Here is a 20,946-nt window from a genome sequence, read left to right on the forward strand (position 1 = left end):
TTGTCTATATCTGCTGTCCCACAAGCACAAGAAACAGCAAAATTTGGTATATCCTAGTTGAAGACCGAGTACAAGGGCAATGACTTTCAAATCTCCGCGAAAGTGCCAGACATGTCTTTCATACTGAACCATCCGTAATAATGTTTTCATATGTCTCCTTCATGTGGGCCCCTTAAGCGATGCGAATGGAGGGGTTTTCGTTACCATTGTGAAAAAGTACTGCTTTCAAGCTGGTTTTAGAGGAATCTATGAATAACCTCCACTCTAGGGGATTATATTGATGCCCCAATGCAACGTACAGAGCATCAACATCATTGCAATAGACTGAGTCGTCTTCCTCCAAAAAAAGGTGCTCAAATTACTTTGGTCGAGGAGCAAAGCTTGGACAGTTTGGTCAAGAATTCCCTAGAAAGGGTGAAAGCGGCTCGTAATTCCCTTGTCCCCATGGCTAGCACATGGTCAGAGGTATCTCAAAAGAATCTTGATGTACTATTCCATAATATTTAGTCAGATGAGGCAAGTTTTAATATTCATAATACCCATTATTAGGCTAAAAATGTTGATCTTCTAAGTATAGAGTATTAAGGCTGGTTAGGCTAATCCGCAACAATGGAAAATGCAATTGCGGAAAACTTTTGCTTGATGGACGATTTCTGACCATAGGTGGAGATAGACTTCGAAGTCTGGGAGGGGGGGGGGGGGGGCATATGATTATGATGATGTCGATTCATCTATACATATATGCATTAGAGATTAGATCTATCGACTTCCCCTTTTGATGCTGGGGGAAAATAGTAAAAATAAATCAGTAACTTTAATGAATAATTAAAAATGGGCCTACGGGGCTCCGCCATAGAATTTTTTAAAAAAGGTTGAGAACCGCTGGCCTATGGGAAATTGTTCGCAGTGCTGCCATCTAACGACACTAAAATAAAACTCACACTCGAGTTGAGTTACTTCACTAATAGATGACAGCAGAGTCAGATTATGTAACAGAAGGTGTTGCCATCTATTTTAGACGTCCGAAATTCTCAATTTCTCATGTTTCACAGACAGAGTACGTCACTGTTAGAAATCACTTTTTCTTCCAGACCAAGAACACAGCCCTTCGTCGATGTTTTATTTTCATACGTAATTTACACGCGCAATAGTTTAAAAAATAAATAATAATATTCATTTATTGTGTGACCAAGTCGATACGAAGCCACGAACTTATTCTTCCGGAGAACTGTTTCCCCCCGAGCCGCTGAAAATTGCAGAAGATAAATTCCAATCGCGAGTTATTTCGTGAGGAGCGATATTAGGAAGAAGGAGCGATAATTATGACGGATCCGAAACCGCGCAAACCGGTGCCGGAATCCCTGCCGCGAGTGATGCACGATTTCTGCAAGGACGTCATCCGGGCCAATCCCGACAGCATCCTCGATTATGCCGCCGACTACTTCCAGAGGAAGCACTCGGAAAACATCGAGAACGTGATGGACGGTGAGTATAAAATATATATCCGCTATCAAGATATCATTAAATAACCTTAAACAATGCATACAAAACAAATGCTGTAGAACCCGTGTTAACTGGACCCTCCTCAAGGCCGTCAGGAAGTGGGGGGGGTCTTAAGAACATCATGGGCCCCTGGGCCAAGTGATTTTTCTGAGGCCTTACCTGGCGAATTCTTGAAAATTTGAACCGTTTCTCATTTTTATGGGCCCCTTTTTTCTTGAGGCCCCCCCCCCCCCAGGCTGTTCCCATGCGTTAACACGGCACTGAGAGGAGGGGGCCCCAGGGTCGTCTTAAGAGCATCATGGGCTCCCAGGCTAAGTGGTTTTTCTTAGGCCCTAGCTGATAATTTCTCAAAACATTGAACTACTCGTTTTTCTGAGGGCCCCCTCTTCTCTTGAGGCGCTCGGGTGGGGCCCATGCGTTAAGACAGCAATGGAAGGACCTGGGCAAAAGGATGTTCTTGGTGCCCCCCCCCCCATCTCATGATCCTCACAAGGGTGGGGCGGACAGTGTTCCAGCCTGGGAAGATTCTCTCTTTTTTTTCACGATATTGATTTTCACTATTTTTTTCATTGGGCCTGTCAAAGATCCCAGCCTAAGGGCAAGGCTGTAATTGGGGGGGGGGGGGAATACTGAGCTGGTCTGGTTTCTAGGCGCTGGACTAGTACAGATGCCAAAATTCACCCTTTATCAGCTCAGATGCAGATCCTGGACAATGTGTTGGGAGTGGCGAATTGTAAAAGTTCTTTGAATCAACCTTATTTTACAAACAAACTTTCCCCATATTAATTCAGCTCTTGGGAGGGGGAGATTGTTCCCCCCCCCCCCCCACTGGATCTCCGCCTGAGTGAAGGCAGACATATTCAGCTGTGAATGGAGCGAAGGCCGGCATCTTCAGATAGGAATGAAGCTGAGGCAGGCATTTTCGGCTGTAAATGAAACCTAAGCAGATATCTTCAGCTGTTAATGAAGCTGAGGCAGATATCTTTAGCTACGAATAGAACAGAGATAGATATTGTCAGCTTCGAATAGAGTGAAGACAGCCATCTTCAGCTGTGACTAGGGCAGAGGCAGATGGATCCAGGGTGATGTGTAGGAGAAACGACTTGTGTAGATACATTGAATCATCTCATATTTTACAGAACAGACAAATTTACCCCATATTGTTCATCTTTCCCGCTACCCCAGATCCACGCTTATATCAGCTCCTTCAGCATTACACAGGGATGCCATAGGATATGAAAGATTCAGTTCAGTTTACAATGGGCTTTATTTGAACTGATCATATGACCCATATTTTACAGGACATAACTACTTCAGCTGCAAATGAAGAACTTTCTAGATACATAGTTGTTGCACTGATGCAGGATGTGGGAGCCATCCATATCCTGCCCAGCAGAAAGTGCCTGCCTACGAATTCATACCTGTGCAAAAAATATTAGCAGCAATTAAAGCTCATTATCATGAAGCCCTTTAGGCACTTGATTTCCCCCCCTCCCCATGTGGTAAAATGTCACTTCCCTACTAAACTTCAAAAAATCCTGCTCCCTACCATAGGCATAAACTTTTATCCGTTCCATGGGGCCCTTGCTGAAGTTGTTTTTATTCGGTTCCCCAACTTTGAGATGTGAATGCAAGCTGATCTTCCATTTGAAAAGTCTCGGTAGAGAGCGAGAGCAGGCAGACCCTCAACATGATACTTACATAACATGGAAAATTCAAGCATTTACCATCTTCACTTCAAACATATGGAAGTCAGGGTGGCAGCACCAGCAAAAAAATTAAACAAGCTCAACTTTGAAAACATAATGTACATTAGGGCCATGCACTGGGGATGAGTGGCGCAGTGGTAAGATGCGCCTCTACCATCATAAAGGTACCGTCAGGTCCTCTGGTCTTATCCCAAGGATTGGCAAAGATAGAAAGGTTCCTTCCCTATTGGACCTGAGGTGACAACGATAGATGGTACCTTCTCAATACGCCCTTGTCTGAAGTCCCCCGCTCAAGTCTAGGATGGAAATATAGCATGGCTTTCACTCCAGAGAGATTTCCAAACCTACTCACAGTTGGTAATAAATTGTTGTATATTGATATGACAAGAGTAGGTGTGCGTTTGAAAGAAAAAAAAGTCAGTGTGACCTCTTATTTAAAAAAGTCTTTAGGCAGAGTGCAATCACGTCTAAAACATTAAAAACTCATGCATAATGCAACAGTTATCTGTCCAGATTTGGCAGACAGACAATTCTCAACAATACAACAATTCTCTGAAAAAGTCTCACCACCCCATAAAACCAGCAGACCAACATTATAATCCAAAACATAAAAATTCAAGCATTTGACATCTTTACTTCAAAATATGAAAGAGAGATGGCAGCAAGAGAACGAAACAAGCTCTGACAACATAAATGTGTTAGGAGCCCACACATAGACTCACAACATACATTCTGGCATGTACAGATTGGTTAAAAACTTTGCAGATGAATGTGTACTATGGTAGCCCATGGGGCCCCCAAATTCCCCCCCCCCCCAGTGCTCGTCAATATCACCATGATAACCATAAAAATGTTGAGTAAATTGTTATTCAACAGTATTAAAGTAGTTGTAAATGCAGTAGGCATTTGTGAAATCATTATTTCAAGCTTTCCTTTATGTTTTCAGAGCTTATCCGAAGTTTGAGGGAAAAAATGCGCATCCTGATTCCAATCGGTGTTGACGACCAAGACTGACAAAGGAGTTCCCTCTTTCTTCGAACTTATATACTTAACAGCCTAGTCATTCTTTTTTTCAAAATAATTAACTAGGTCAAGTGAAATCTTTGATTGCCGTTGAAAAATGAGTATGTTGATGACTGTGCACAGTTCATGTTGAAACTAAAATGTTTAAGAACAGCATCTGTCCGCTCTTTTGTGGTGTTGGTTTGTTTAACTTCAAATACATGATGGACTCCTTCACTATTTTGAAGCTGTGTGGGTAAGAACACCCATCTCCAGCTGAGCAACATGGGAGTTTGAGAATCCTAGTCTTTATTCTTTCTGCCGCCCATCCTTGTCTATCTTCCTTGCAGGGAATCTGGGAAATTTGCCTCTCAAGTAAGAAGTGGCTATATGAGTGACCAAGTAAGTGGGGGAGTAACCATAAGAGTGAGTGATCATATGAGTGACCCAGTGAGTGGGTAAGTAACTGCATGAGTGATCAATTGAGTGGATGAGTGATAGTATGAATGGCCAAGTGAGCAGATAAGTGACCATATGAGTGAGAGTGATTGTATGGAAGGACCAATTGAGTGGTGAGTGAGTGGGTAAGTGTAAAACTTTCATACATGCATTCCTCAGTCTGTAACTCACCCACTCACTTGGTATAAGAGGGAGGATATACATATTTTTCCTTAATGAAATTGAGGCGACCACCAATAGACAGTGCTTTCATTTCCAACTCATCTTATTAATGGCAATAAATTAAATTGCAATATAGCGATATGGCCAGAGTTGGTGTTTGGTGAAGTAGTCACTCACCCACTCGGCCCTGTACGAGGCAGAATGCATTTTACAGGGGGGCAAAATGTCAGGGACGAAATGGTTGGGCCAAGTTTCCATAAACCTCCTTGCATATGCCATTCGTAATGACAAAAAAAATGTTATGATTTCGAGTTTTTTCGATTCCTCAAATTACATAAGTCTGTATTATGTTGAGGAAAAATAAATAAACAATATATATATGAATTTAAACAGATTCTCTAACAGTTGCTGTTCACTGTCGATTGTCACCTTTTGGTACATTACCGCAGTGGTTCCCAAACTTTTTCAAGAGCGACCCCCCCCCCCCTCCTTTTGACAAGAATTTTGACGACCCCTTTTTTTTCCACTTCAGTTAAAATTTAATCCATAGATACTGCTGCACTGATATTATCCATATGTGCATAACTCCGTATTTTTTGAATTTTTTGAGAAATCAACATTCTGATCAAAATACATCAGTGTTTGTGCATGCATGGGTGTATGCAGTGGATACATCAACCTGTGTTTGACAACCAATAAAAGTTGAATGATTGCAGGGCTTCCTATCATAAAAATCTGCAACTAAATGATTTCGTCACACCTGATAATTTAAATTTTACAGGTCTGTCTGCAATCATAAAAAAAAAAAATTTCTCCCACTTACAGATTTTTGATTTTAATGGGGCAATTTGCTTTTCCAGACACACCCTGTAGTTTCTAATTTATTAGTTGTGCGCTTTACTTTTGACTAGTGAGTGTGTGCACGTATAATATGCAGCTCAGCTAAGAGTTGAGGTGTTTTATATTTTCCATATATTTGTTTACATTGCGAAAGAATAAAATAAATTTATTTTAAAGCATTTTTATATTTTGGAAAAAACCCCTACCAGCTCATTTATGCCCGGGGGAGGGGGTCGCAACCCACAGTTTGGAAACCACTGAGTTACCAGATTTAAGCAGGTTTCTAGAAATGTTCCATAATAGAACAGAACTTATTTAAACACATGAACTGACTTTTGAAGGAGCTTTATTTCAATCAGTATATAATTCATATCTTATTATATAAACAGTGTATATATTCCTATAACAATATGAAAGTAGCCTGCTGAAGGCAAACACATATATGTGTAAAGATTTGTGGAAAATTCACCAACAATAATTGACGGAAAGGAAAATTGACCATCAAATGTTGGACACCAGTGAGTGACTAAATTACCAAGTTGCAGAATAAGCGAGTCCTACTCATTCCCTCATTCACTAGATCACTAACTGTAGTCAAATTATAGTCTGTGAATTTTCCCAGCAGTGAATAGTTGTCCGTGAATTTTTCAGACATAATGCATATAAAGTATATAATATGGCAAAAAAAAATACAATAACAACAGCGACTGTATATAGTCAAATGTTAATATATATTCAGTAACAACAAAGAATTCATAGAAGTTCGCAATATGAATAATTACTTCAGAGTTTTGGTGGTCAGTAATTATCATTGAACATATCCAAAGATCTATAAGAACACAGATCTGTAAAAATAATTTGAGAATTCATAAAATTAAATGCAGGTTTGAAATCCGGATTCGATCACTGGCTATCAAAATCAAATGATGCATTCAGCTCAGCTTGGTCGTTTCTGTATCCTGCATTACAAATAAGTATTGAATAGTAGCAGTGATAGCACTCTGCTGATATCCTATCTCTCTTTCATTGAGCAAGTGTAATTAAAAAAAATGATGAAATTCCATATGTGGCACTGATGAGCTATGTTAACCATTAAAATTTTGGAATTTTCATATTGAGTAGAATTGCAGTAGTTATTTTTTTTATTATTAAAATTGTACTACTCAGTCATCTGTAGCTCGATCTAACAACCGGATTCACTCCAAACTTAGGCGGAAACAAATGAAGACATGGGAGATGGATTCCAAAAAAAAATACAGTTGAAATGTTGCTGGTATGAGAAAATGTAGAGCTCTTTTAGTCTGTATTACTGAGAATTTTTATAAAACACGGGTAAGAATTCAAAATGCAAATTCACACCCACCAAGGCGAAAACATCGCCAGTAATTTGGGCTCTAGAGACATGGGTAAAAGTATGAAAGTCATCTTGTAAACTAGCTCAGCTCAACGGATGCTTTATGTTAAAATAGTGCATTACACACTTATGAAATTGTTTTCAGTGCAATCATCAGTGAAACACAGCTTTTGCTCTTCGCAAGTTTAAACACTGCACAACCTTTGTAAAAGTTATTTATAAATTAATTTCTCTGACAGGCATGATTCAGAAGTTTAAAGGAACAGGCTCAATCACAGTTTGGCATGGCAGAGGACAGAAAACAGTTCAGAACCATAGATGCACACAGGATTTTCTCGGGCTGGGAGAGTCATTTTTTTCTTCTGAAGGGGAGGGGAGTTACATTTTTTCTTGACAAAATAACACTATAATCACGGCTGGCAGGTTAGACCACCCAAGCAGAGATTATAGCACTATTTAGATGCCCCCCCCCCCATATATGTCAGTGATCAGAACAGACAATTAGATATTGTGAGAGAGATCATCAATGCCACCCAGTGAACCATTTCTAGTACTAACAGCAGCCGGGGATGTTATGCAAAGTGTAGGCCACGAGAACGGCGGTCACGATGAAGGTGGTCCATGTCCTGACTACGGAGGTGAATGTGATGCATAAAGAGTGATGTTTCATTGCAATGTTCTCTTATTGGCAATATTTGGACCTAAAATATTTTTTGCGGAATTCTTCATCCCATATTGTCCATTGGTCCCCTCCCCCACACCAAGTTTGATGTCATTCTGATTTTTAGATCAAGCTACAGATGGCTCTGAGTACTGTCAGTTTAATTACAAACACCCTGTATATGATGATTTCTGCAATTCAGCACTCATTTATGTGAACTGAAACTGCATAGACTCATTACATTCCTGTAATTTGTAACTTCGTGGATATCCATATTCCACTGCAGGAGGAGGAGGGGGGCTATTGTATATTGAAATGATATGACAACATTCTTCTAAATTTTTCTGATTTCAGTTACCTTCAGATTAATATTGTATCAGTAAATATTTTTGTCGTCATGGAAACAATCAATTTGAACCAACATTCACACAAAGACGTATGGGGCACTGTAGCCCACGTCGATACTCACCAAAGGATGTTTAGAGGTGTCATGAGAGTTTGATACCCGGTTCGTCCTTGTCAGAAACTTTCCTGACTCAGGTGCAACAGAAATGGTGATATGACCACAGAAAAAGATTGTTACCGCAAGATATTACCCCCCCCCCCATCAAGGGGTTAATGCATCAACCGTTTGATGAGTATAAAAAAACAAGGCTACCGTTCAGATTCGACAATAAATTGTAGGTCCTGGTCTAATTAGCCCTCATGTGCAGAAAATAACCGTGGTGTGACAAAAATGATCAATGATCAACAAAAACATATATATATGTTAAGTAGAAGAAACAAGACATTTTCTTGTTGTGGATTATTTGCACTGATCGGTTTCGACAATGGATGAGCTAAAAGCACTCCAAGCTTTCAGAGACTGAAAACATAAGGAACCTCCACCCCGCTTTTCTTGGGATGCCTGCAAATAATAATTAAAATTTCAACTAAGGAAAACTGCAAAAGATTGGTATTCACTTTGAAAGTATCATGGAACCAGAGGTATTCAGGCTTCTGCACTTACCATTCGATTTATGTCTCCGATGCAGACCCATCTGGATTTCGCATCTTGAGAGATGGTCCACTTGCTGTGGTCCTCCATAGAATTGAACTCGATTCGGTATTCTGTGCTTTTATTTTTGAGAGACATGCCGATCACTAGAACGTCTTCCACATCATATTTCACATCGCAAGTTGGATCCAAAGGTGTGCCGCTCCCTCTTCTCCAGGTCTCCACAAACAAATCCGAATCGAGTTCTGGAGCGATCAAGGCACTGTAAAGATCTGCGTTCAATAGAGTAAGGAAAATAAAAACAATTATTGTAGGTATCTAATTATGAAATTATTTATAGTTACATTGGCGTATGCAAAGAAGGGGGACCTTCCCCCCCCCCCCCCGAGGAATATTTTGCAGGGAAAAAAAGTAAAACCCCCCTCAGAAGGAAAAAAAATCTTAAACCTCCCTCAAGAAAATTCTGCTGATGCCTATATTTAGTTATATCATATTTTGTTAATATGATTCACGTTACAATTTGCAACAAGTAGCCTATTCATTCATGGTAATCAGGGCTGGAAAAGACTAGGCTCCAGTCATCGTCCCTAATATGTTAGAAAACAGCTGATTTTTATGGAATAACATGGTTAAGTCTATTGTTCCATCACTTTGCCTCCCCCCCCAAACAGTTGCCTCCCCCCTTCTGAAAGGAATTTCTGGCTACTGCCCTGGGGGAGAGGGAAAAATGATTTTACTGCCCCACCCACCACTTCACAAAAAAATTCAGTAATTTTATAAGTGTTTTCAGTCCCCACCCCACAGAAAAAAAATTTCCGGTAATTGCCATTTCCCCCCCCCCCACCCCATAGTACAGTTTGGGATCTGCTCATCCAGTCATATAAAATTCAATAAAAATTGGGGAGGGGGAGATTGTCACCAAAATTGTTTTGCATTCTATTATGGTACTCATAATTTATTACTATTATTGATGGAATTATTTTTTCATTACATCTACACCCACACAGGAGAAAAATAATGCTCTATCAACACAATATTGACATAGAAAATTTCTGCAGTAAGCCTAACCACCATTTTTCCAACATTCAAAATCATTGTTCAAATTCAGCAGTTGCAATTAACAATCCTTTACAGCAAATTGTGAAAATTAATAGTCTTTCTCTCTGCATTATATTTTACATCACTTACATATGTTTGCACATCACTTTATCAACCAAAACAGGCCCTCTTTCATTATGTACACAGCATTTTTTTTTAAATGGTTGGTTTTAACAGATGGTGTTTATTAAGGAATCAGTCATTGTTGTTAAACCCATTGTGTTTATTTCTGAGTGAAAGAAAAAAAGAGATGTAATCCTTGTCTTTACCTATAGACCCATTTGATGGGGCCTCTGCTGCATAGAAGGACTCAGAGGCATCTGAAGTGTTTTAGACCTGGAAGTGCTTGGCTTTGAACTTAATGTAGGAAATTTTGATCCATGAATAAAGTGTGGTGCACTCCTGCACCAAGAGCACCTGTGGCTCTGACCCCACTGGGAGTGGGCTCCATAACAGTGAGATCTACTTCACCAAACACCAACTCTGGCCATTGCAATTTACTGCTGTTAATGAGATGGGTTGGAAATGAAGAAGTCATATCTATCTGTGATTTCCTCAAGCTCGTTAGGGAAAATATCTTATATTCTTCTCCGGGTTTGAACCTGAATCTGTGACTGCAACCTTAGCGGTGGTAGTCGAGTATTTTACCACCACGCCACTTGGGTGCTGCAATGAGATGTGGTTCCGTGATTCTGGAAAGTATGTGAACTGGTAGGTTGATATTTCTAGCTAGGTGAACAGAATTGATTTGCCCTAGGACCCATGATGCTGTTGAGACAGCCCTGGATAACCACCTCCTGATGCATTTAGCTGTTGCTAAGCAAACACTGACACATTCTCAAGATAGATGCTGTAGTTTACTTCATGCAGGACTGTTTTCAGGTGACTTCCAGTCTAGTACAGTCAACGCTCGATATAATGACAACATGTTATAGCTGTCATTCCATCACAATATAGGAGACTCTTGCTTATCCCGCCCGTCCAGCAATTCTGTATTTTTAGGTGGTTTTTCTTTGAGCATTTGAGAGAAAAGCATGTCTTAACGCAGAAATTTATATCATTTAAATGGCCTCTTTTTTTAATTGGCTTCCCGTTATCTAGCAATTTCTCTAATGCAGCACGCCCTCGTTTGATATGTGCCAGATTCCCAGGCTGGGGTGGGCCCATGCAGTAAAATAATACTGATTTGTTCTATTACAAAAGTATACTTAAATAGATTTTTGAATGTAAATTGCACACTTTCCAAATGTTTTTAAAAACAGATGCACTAAGAAAATTGGGTATCTGTTTGTGGAGTGCTATTTAGATTGTGCTTCGAAATTTCAAGCTTATAATGAGTATTGGGTGAGCAGTTTCATTCACTAAAACAGTTATCCACTTAGCCGGTTTATCCTCCTCCCTGCTATCCACTTGGTTCAACTGTAATACAATTGGATCCCTATTCAATGAATTTTTTTAGAAGCTATTGCACATATATTTGTGTTAATCTCAGCTGCAATTTTTCTCGATTTAAGGAATAAAAATGTCGACTTTATCTAATTCATTAAATCAAGGTCAAATTGTGGGGATATTTATTTCTCTATGAAATGCTGAAATTCTCTTTCTTGTGTCCACCTTGTACGAAAAAATACTCAAGGACATAGGCACATACACAGGATTTTTGGAAGGGGGAGTATCAAGATTTTTTTCTTCTGGGGGATTTACGTTTTTTTCCTGCTAAATAACACTATAATTTCTTTTTGTATACACCAATGCTCAAGCATGAGATTCAAATCTCTTAATATCAATAATTTTTCTGATAAAAATGACTAACTAGAAAAAAAAAACTAACCATGACATAAATCACACATTTTAGATAGAAAATTGCATCAATTGTGCAATACGTAATCCAGTCTTATTCAAAAACAAAATTCTAATTACCCTTTCCCAACTGATTGTCTTTGGCAAAACTGGTGAATTTTTGTTTTCGCTTGCTCTTTAACATGGTAATTCTACTGAAAGGTGGCGATCGAATTTGAATGGGTTTCTCTGTGAAAAGTGTTTTCACGTCATCGTCGAGTATGTCAGCCATTCTGTCACTCAATTTATTTGCATAAGTGCCAGGTGCATAGAACAAAAGCTGTTTTCCTGAAAAATAAAAGTTTGACCAAGAGCATGAGTACATTTGAATATGAAACAACATCAATAATTTGATGGTTGAGTATACGAGAAATCTGTTTCTTTCTAAAAAAAGGTGGTAGACTTAGTAAGGGGCCATTCAAGTATTACGCAAGCAGATTTTTAGCCATTTTTGACCACCCCCCCCCCCCACTCCTCTTGTCAGCAAAACACTGACCCCCTCCCTTGTCAGCAAAATTTCATCAGCAGCTTAGAATATTTCATATCTTCAAAAAGGTTGGTTGATGATGTAAGCAACTTCAAACCCCCCTGTCCCCTTGTCATCAAAAGTCAGCAAATCAGAAACACCCCCTCGATGCTGACGTAATACTTGAATGACCCCTAAGTACTTAATTTTTTTAGTAAAAAACCATACCTATTTCGTTCAACTCATCCACGTTGAAGGTCACGCACAGGAAAGATTGGCCATTCTGAAAGCCATTCAAAGGATATTCATATGAATCATCGGATGGAAATTTCGGAACACTGTGAATCAACCAAAATCCACTATTTTCACCAAATACAAGAGCGCCTGAAATGAAAGTTCCAAGGATGAAAAATAAAGCTGTACATTAACATGTACACATTAGCTGTACATTAAATTTGTAAATGCAATTGGTAAATCTTATTTCCAGAAAAAATAAAACTTCAGAAAAATTTTATATTTTTGTGTTTATTTTCCCCTTGCACCACCCAAAAAAAAAGGATGTTTACTGTTATTTGTTCATGGATACAATGGCATGAAAGTGCATCAACATTCCAAATGAATAAAGCTATAAATATAAAGCTATTTCCCATCAAAATTACAGAAGACTAGTAACCTTATTACCAATACAGTAGATGCCGCTTATTAAAATCTCAGATAATGTTACCATTCGGGTATTGTTGTCACTTTTGTTAAGTGCACAACAGACCAATATCATAACATGAAAAAAAAACTTGTTTAAAGTTATTTGAACTTAAGTTTGTTATCAATTTTTTTTTATTGAAAGCTTTTTTTTTTGTATATTATGAAGTTCAGGTTGACTCATTTTTTTCCTATAAGTTATCATTATCAATCTGCTAGATCAGTGCTTCTCAACCGCCAGGCCCTGACATCAATCAAACCGTGCCGTGAATGATTCACTGTCTCATTTTCCCCCATTTATTCCCTGTTAGTCGTGTGTATGACAGGGCCTTCCCCTGACAAAAAAAAAGAAATCTACTGGGCCACAGACTTCCAAAGGTTGAGAACTACTGTGATAGACTATGTAGGAGGTCAGAAGGCTTTCTTGTTGGCAAAAATTTCAGTACTCAGTTCACTATGTCCTAATCGGAATCGGGCTGTAATAGCCGCTATGATCCATACGTGTATATAGCGCTGCTTTTGCAATTTCTTTCCTATAATGATGGCATGTGTAAGATTAAAAGAAAATCCCTATCTTAAGTTCTTGGTCGGTTTCTTTCAAATGACCACATTCACGGTTCACTAATAACTATCTACTATAAACTGTATCCACTTCTATATAACACATTTTATACATTATAAAAAAATTGTGATTTTTACTACAGTTTAGACAAGTTCCATTTTAATTCTTTACAATTTCTAAATTAATAAAGGATTTTAGATCAAACTGAAAAAAAAAATTCACAATTTATAACATTTTTGAACCTGTTCTGTTGGAAAGAAAAACAGAGTTGTCTTGTTTCCATATGCCCCATCTAGCTGATTGGGACATGTCATAGTACTTACAACAGGCGTTTTTTTTTTAAATATAGTTATCAATTGGTTTTTTAATCACAACTCCTGAGTCCTGATGTGATCACATTAAGCGGCGGTGTGCACTGTAGTACAGATATCGTATACTATAGGTCAAATGTTTCTTATTCATGTTTTATTCTCGCCAGTTGACACAGATCAATAGGCCTACACTGTTAAATTGCATCATGACATGCTTCAAGGATTTGTCTTTTCAAATTTTGTTGTAGCAAAAGTAAACAGAGAACATAGAAATCTGTGATTTCATTGAAACCTAGTGGAACCTGTTGATAGCGGATACCAGTGAGACTGAGAACTGTATCCACTAATTGGGGAGTGTCTGTAAATAGTAAAATACATTGAAGCACCACTGGATTTGAAATGGTGTCTGTGAATGGGAGGTTCCACTGTATACATGAATGCAATTATACGATTGTGACCTAATCAAATATTTCACCTTAGTTTCGGAACCATGAATTATTCACTCCACCATAATGAATCCAAGATCCAAAAAACCAACTTAACCTTTTCCTTTCTTTTTCTTAGGCACCTGAATGTTTTTTTATTAACAACTATCAGGACTTGATGAATTACAGGTGGTGGGTTGCCATGAAAAAAATGGAATGTGGCATCCAAAATTAAAAAAATATGAGCTGATGTTGCCATATGGCGATGTGACCTGTGTAACTCTGTCTAATGGTCAAACCTAGACAGACAATTGCGCACCCCCCCCCCCCGCAAGAAGAACCAATAATGTCACTCATCTTTATCTTGGATGCCTATGATATTAGCATGAACACAATTTCCAAAAGACATACCATATATACTCGTGTATAAGCCAGGTTCTTTTGTTCAGAAAATTTATCACGTTGAAAGGGTGGGCTTATACACCAGTCAGTTTTTAGGGGAAAAAATTCAGCCAGAGTTTCATCCCCCCCCCCCCCCCATAGCAAAAAGTGCACTAGTTCAGGTTCACAAAGTAGTTCCACTTGGCCCATGAACATAAAGCCATGTTTCAGAATCATTGGGCCTTCTGCTTAGCAATACACTAAGACCCCCCTGCAATTTAGATAAAATTTATGGTAATTGCTATGCAAGATCATATAAGCCCCCTGCACCACGAGGCCCACAGGTAAGTGCCTACATTGAGATGATCCTACAGCAAAGAGAGAGGTTTAAAAAAAGTATCAATATAGCACAATAATTACAACAGATTATAAACCCACGAACGGTAGCCATCTCTTGCATGTGGCTTGCAGACTGAACATTTTGTACAACCATGCTTTTTTGTCCATGCTGTAGCCATTGATACAATATAAAAAAAAATAATGCTGTCCTATAGAGTGGAGAGGATTGAGTGAGTAAATGGGAGGAGGAAAAAATATTTGGAAGGTTTTGATCATTTTCCATTGCATATGTTGCATATGTTACTGCCAAAACCCGAAATTGGCCAGTTCATGAATTGGCCAATTTCATTGTAAATTGATCCAGTAATGTGTCAAAATTTCAGGCTTTAGCCAGCCAGTTCAAGAAGTGGCCAGAGATGCCAGGCAAAAGTCCAACAACAGAAGACATGATTGGGAGTCATTGCCAAGTTGGCATATCCTTTTGTGATAATTATGTCCATGCTAGCTATGGCAACCCATAGCTAGACACTATGAGGTAATCAGTTTTTTCTCTTCAAAAAATTCTACAGAAATTTTTTTCTATACATTATTATTTTTATAGTTTTTTTCTCTCAAATTTTCTTTCTCTCTCTCATCTCATGGAGCTAATTCAATACAGCACTATATATAGACATTTTTCACATGGCTGTAAAAGAATGAATTTGGCACTTACTGGACCGTCTTACATCAGCACATTGCACTTTAGCCATTAAGGCTTTGGCAGCGAATTGGCCGGCCAAAGCCTTAATCATTTTTGAAAATCAGTTTTTGCCCGAAACTGTTAGGCAATTCGCAAATTGGACACTTCAGGCCTTGGCAGTAACATATATATACACTCATTGTCATAAAAATTTGCACACCCAGAAGAAGTCGTCAAAATGAAACAAAATTTTACACATGTAAGTACTACGTTGATATAAGTGAGTGATTAGAAAATCCAAGAAAAAGGATCATTTATTGCAGAAAAAAGTACAGATGAACAGAAGTTTTAGTACTCTGTTGGACCCCCTCTAGCGTGAATGCACGATGCGATATGAGCGGGCATTGAGGCATACAAGTTCCGTATGATGTCCTGAGACATCTCGTTCCACAGTTGCTGTAAATGCGCCTCTAGTTCGACCAACCTCGTAGGGTGTCCAACTTGCCTTCCCAAATGATCCCAGATATGCTCTATTGGTGACAAATCTGGGGATAGAGCAGGCCAGGGAAGGGTGGTACTGTGGTGGAGACAGTCTTGTGACATCCTTGCTGTGTGTGGCCTAGCATTGTCTTGTTGAAAAATGGCTCCTGGGAGCCCTGCCATGAGTGGCAACACATGTGGCTGAAGGATGTTATGGACGTACCGCTGGGCTGTCATTGTGCCATGGATCAATATTAGGGGTGACCGTGTATCGTAAGCAATAGCACCCCATACCATGACACCAGCTGTGGGAGCGGTGTGTCGCTGTAAAGCGAAGGCAGGACTGAAGCATTCACCACGGGACCTCCACACACGAACACGATTGTCATCACTGCTCAAGTTGAATCTCGATTCGTCGCTGAAGACGACCTGGTTCTGTCGAGGGCGTCCTGAACCTGGTAGCCGTGTAAATGACGTCTCTTCTGTCCACTGGTCCCAACACCTCCTCACAGTAAAATCAGAATGGCCTAGTTGACGAGCTACTCGCCGAGCTGACCACCCAGCTTCCATCATCCCGATGATTCTTCCCCTATCAAACTCTGACAATTGCTCATATGGTCTTCGACGGCGGCGTAACGGCATGTCTGCCTCAGCATTTCCTTTGCAAACGATTAAATACACTCCAGCAAGCTCTGCTTACCTGCTTTATACTCCAAGGAGAATGAAGTTCAACGCCCTCTAGTGGCATTATGCAATGCGCAATCACGCTGCATTTCTAATCATTTGCATATCTGCCCGACATGTACCTTCAGGCCAACTTTCGTTTCGATCCCACAATTATTTCTTGGTGCGCAAATTTTTATGGCAATGAGTGTATATCTTTTATATCTTATTGAGGAGTAGACTCATACTCTAGTATATACAGTAACTTTTTTTTTCAGTAAAACCTGAATGGAAATCAAACAACCGATCTGAACGTCTATTAAACGAAATGTTTGTGGTTTCTCTAAAAATTCAATTTACCTTTGGTATGGCCATTTGCAAAGCTCTTTCCATCAGGAGGATCATCGTTGTAGAATAAATAAGTTAGTTCCTGTAATCAGAAAAAAATAAATAAAATTCAATCAGATTTCATTCTTATAGTTCTTAATACATAGCTGACAATTTTTAGACTCGAAAAATCTGTAGTTTGTCACATGACAATACATTCCGCTGCTGAAGAAGTCACGTCATACAAATAAAAGGGAAAACTGGATTTTTATGGTGGCCATATGACCAGTTAACCAGGGATGTTTCTGTATTTTCCTTTATGCCAACAGTTTTTTATAAAAATTGTTGCATTTCTTCTCGTATTTTCAAGGAAGCCTTTTAAAATTTTTATTCCTTGCTGCAGGAATTATGGCTCTGAATGTTCTATCTCACATGTCTGTTATGTTATTTTTTTTCTCGAGGAATTCATTTTAATCCACTGATTTGAAGTAGGATTTCATTTCTCACCTACTAGTGATTTTTTTTTTTAGATTTTAGCAATATTTCAAAACTTTGCTGAGTTTTCGTATCATATTTGGCGACGATTGGCATGCAAGAACTCAGTGATTTTGTTCAGGGATTTTCATTTTCTTTGAAGTATAATTTGAGAATTCTCTGGGATTTTTTTTATAAAGATACACAAAATCAGAAGATTTTCATAAGGCTAAAAAAATCGGAAGGCATTTGGGTAAATCTCGGAAGCATTGGCACCTATATAATGTTTTTATTCATTACAGTTAAACTTCGTTCAATTATTACACTTCACTCACAATCTGAAATATAGATAGCAGCACTGAAAAAATCAGACACAACAAGTGTGTCTAACACTTGTGTCTCACTCATATATATGTCCTAACTCACTTGGTAGTAAATTGCCCGTGGAGATAGGACTGGAGTTGTGCTTGGTTTGAAAGAAAGTCAAATTTCATTAACACTTGATACAAATACTCACTTACAACCTATTAAGTATTTTCCGTGTTGGATATAATCAAATTGCTGTTTTGTTTATTAATACGAAATTTAGTTAATGCAAAATATTTTCTGTGTTTTTTCAACTTCGTCTTTATGAGGTTCAACTGTATAATTTTGAATTGTAAAATATGGAGAAGCGTTATATAATGTATTTATTTATCATTAACGATACAGCGTTTGATTGAAAATGAAAATATGCTGGTTGACTATGCAAAATATCTCATTATCATTACGATGTAAAAGAAAAGAAATCAAGCTTGAATGAACAACGATACCTCATTATCTGAATTTTCATAGTACTGATTGAGTGTTCTACCGACCATTGAATTCAAAGAAGTGATTGATGTGGAAGAGAGCCTAAAATAGTCTATTTTGCTATTCGATACGAGGTAGGCGTATGATGCTCCTCTACCGAGAAGTGTGTCTCCATAGCTTTCCAGTTTTGGCAACTTGTAATTGATGAACCTTCAGACAAAGGTAGAAAATAAATGCAGACATTTTTTTTAAATATTACACACATCTATCATGAAGTCTGTCAAAAATGGTCGAAAATCCATTGATAGCTTTTCGACCTTTTTTTTTAACCTAGGTTAATTTTTCTGTGGGAATTTCATATGTTTTGTACGAGGAAATCAAAAACTTACCAAACAAAAAGAGCAAAGTACTCTGTCACTCTTTTGGTTGCTCATTGACCTGCTCCCTTATACTCTCTAGGCCACCCCATGCTCACACTCTATTTAGGTCACTTTTTTGCCATTCACACTTTTCCTCACTCACATGTTTTACACTGCAGTTTACTCTTTTATCCTTTGTACTGTTTTCCTCACATGCTTTTACACATTTTAGGTCACTTTTTTTGGATGCTCATTGACCTGGTCCTTCGCTATCTAGGTGATTCTTGGTCTCTCACCAGCTTGCAAGCTTTCTTGATCACGCTTTTGGTCCCTCGTATGCTTTCATACTTTCTTGGTCATAAATGAAGGGGGACTGGGCACTGCATTTCAACCGCAATACCAATTGAAATTCTCAAGTTATGCCATTTTATGTTCAGTATGACCATTTTACCTGACCCTAGAGCAATCTTCAGCATTCTGGTTTCTACCATTCTCAGTCCTTACAGAAATGTATGAAGCTTATTGATGCTATGGATAAAGTCAGTGTACTGAAAGTGGGGTAGGCCAATTCACCATCATGAAATTTGAAAAAATAATGGGGGAGGAAGCAGACATTACCTACAAAAAATGTTTTTGATGTCTTTACAGGAACGTCTAGAACAGCGGTTCTCAACAGGTGCTCTACGGAGCCCTTGGGGCTCCAGCAGCCGCTCAAGGAAAATTAAAAAAAACAGTAAAATTAAAAAATAAGTATTTTCAAATAGTAAAAACAAATTAGTAACTTTGATGAATAATTAAATAATTGGCTGTCAGGGCTCCACCATAGAAGTTTTTTACTTAAAAGGGCTCCACGAGTTGAAAAAGGTTGAGAACCGCTGGTCTAGAAGTTTGAAGTTGATGAGAAATTAAAATTGTGAGTAGATGATTCCCTTCACCTCCAAATATCTGGAATAACATCTGTTGATGTTGAGAGTTTATCTTGTCTTTTCAGAAATTTCTATTTTGTCTTGTAATTCATAATATGTATTCACATAATTGTAATTCTTGTATTCATAATTTATATGTGGGCAGACTTCCTAACCCACATATAAATTATGAATTGCTTGTTTGAAAAATTCCATTGGCAATTTTTGATGGAAATATAATGTTGAGAAAGAATGTGAATTTTCATTCATTACTAGAGTTTTTTTTTTCTTTTACGTCCAGTCAAAATAATGACCGGTTCAGTTTCTAGAGATATTAGTTTTCTTATTTTAATAGCGTTTTTGTCAATTTTGAGAAATTTTTCTTTTAGTTTTTAAAGCATTTTTTTTCGAATTTTTCATACACTTTTATGGTCATTTTTCAGGATTTTTTAGGTCAACAACATCCGGGCCTTGACCATGATATATATATATATATATACACATACAATCTGAACAATGTTTTTTTGATAAATCACTACTCACCAATCAACATTAGTACCTTTCTCGCTCTTGCAGGAGAAAGTCTGAGCCGGACTGGTGAAATGTACGATGAATAACGACGTTGCGAACAACAATGTTTTCAAGAATTTCATTTTTTTTTTCTCTTTATTATTTCACTAAAAGTTCGTAAGAAATTTAAAAATTACCGAGCTCTCATACAAAAAAAGCTTATTCAGGTATAAAAAGATCTCTGTGGGAGGGGTCAGAAATGAATGGGGGGAAAAACACGTCTATATCATCAATGATGAATACGTATTGTTTACCAACACTTACTAGCACGTGCTTCAAAGGATCACACGGAGGTGAGAAGACAGTTGACAATCATTATGCCATTTCTTACATTATTATCCTTTTGAGCAACATTGTTGCGAAAGAATAATGTTCCGCAATAATGCAGCTGTCGCGTCGTCAATGAAAATATTCTCGGAGAAAAATTAATTCCACGAAAATGATCTTTAAGATCTCAAACACACAAAGGAAACGGAACTTTTCTTTTCTTCATTTCATACTGAGGGTTGGTAGAAGAAATAAACAAGCTTGCTTCAAACTACTATTGGCTGTTTATCTCTATAGTGACGGTCGCCTATTGCAGTGTTTCCCAACCTTTTTGATATCGCCACTGAGCTATAGAGAAACTTTCACCTTAGGAGCATCATGGGCATGGGCGAAGGAAAGTACGGGGGGGGGGGGGGGGTTGCAATGTGCAATGCCCCTCCCCCCTCGTCGATGGCGGAGCCGACTGATATTATGTATATTCATATACAAATTCAAGGCCACAACAGGCAAAATGCCCAACGAGGTGGCTGGGAAAAAAATGCCCATAACAAATATGGATGTCATATATTTCTAAAACCTCCAATTAAAAATGCAATTACAAAAACTAGAAACAATATATACAC

The 20,946-nt window shown here is 38.4% G+C and overlaps 2 protein-coding genes across 3 annotated transcripts; one reads left to right on the forward strand and one right to left on the reverse strand.

The window, feature by feature from the left end:
* The first annotated feature begins 1,037 nt into the window (after positions 1 to 1,037).
* LOC149068911 (uncharacterized) lies at positions 1,038 to 15,336 on the forward strand. Of its 2 annotated transcripts, none has more exons than XM_089250413.1 (2): positions 1,038 to 1,485; positions 4,159 to 4,388. In XM_089250413.1, the coding sequence occupies exons 1-2, from the start codon at positions 1,323 to 1,325 to the stop codon at positions 4,224 to 4,226; spliced, it is 231 nt and encodes a 76-aa protein (XP_089106539.1). In that variant the 5' UTR covers positions 1,038 to 1,322; the 3' UTR covers positions 4,227 to 4,388. The 2 variants fall into 2 exon arrangements, with proteins under 2 accessions (XP_089106539.1, XP_089106538.1); XM_089250412.1 differs by lacking the exon at positions 4,159 to 4,388 and adding an exon at positions 15,191 to 15,336 and having other exon boundaries at positions 1,222 to 1,485.
* DNaseII (deoxyribonuclease II) lies at positions 6,005 to 20,659 on the reverse strand. The gene is made up of 7 exons (XM_089250411.1): positions 20,030 to 20,659; positions 18,243 to 18,432; positions 16,990 to 17,059; positions 12,319 to 12,474; positions 11,706 to 11,912; positions 8,700 to 8,959; positions 6,005 to 8,597 (listed from the first exon to the last, which is right to left on the reverse strand). Exons 1-7 carry the CDS (start codon positions 20,137 to 20,139, stop codon positions 8,496 to 8,498), a joined length of 1,095 nt encoding a protein of 364 aa, XP_089106537.1. The 5' UTR covers positions 20,140 to 20,659; the 3' UTR covers positions 6,005 to 8,495.
* Positions 20,660 to 20,946: the final 287 nt, after the last annotated feature.

This window comes from Pholcus phalangioides, unplaced genomic scaffold, assembly GCF_987345545.1.
Source record: "Pholcus phalangioides strain wild (caught in Gottingen) unplaced genomic scaffold, Ppha-v1.0 ptg000024l_1, whole genome shotgun sequence".
NCBI classification, from domain to species: Eukaryota; Metazoa; Arthropoda; class Arachnida; order Araneae; family Pholcidae; genus Pholcus; species Pholcus phalangioides.

Coding starts and splice junctions, on each gene's coding strand:
- LOC149068911 (XM_089250412.1), top strand. CDS start 1,323: ATGACGGATCCGAAACCGCGCAAACCGGTGCCGGAATCCCTGCCGCGA. Junction 1,486..15,190: donor CATCGAGAACGTGATGGACG/GTGAGTATAAAA, acceptor TCAAAATTTCAG/GCTTTAGCCAGCCAGTTCAA.
- DNaseII (XM_089250411.1), bottom strand. CDS start 20,139: ATGAAATTCTTGAAAACATTGTTGTTCGCAACGTCGTTATTCATCGTA. Junction 11,913..12,318: donor GGATGAGTTGAACGAAATAG/GTATGGTTTTTT, acceptor TTTATTTTTCAG/GAAAACAGCTTTTGTTCTAT. Junction 8,598..8,699: donor TCGGAGACATAAATCGAATG/GTAAGTGCAGAA, acceptor TATTATTTGCAG/GCATCCCAAGAAAAGCGGGG.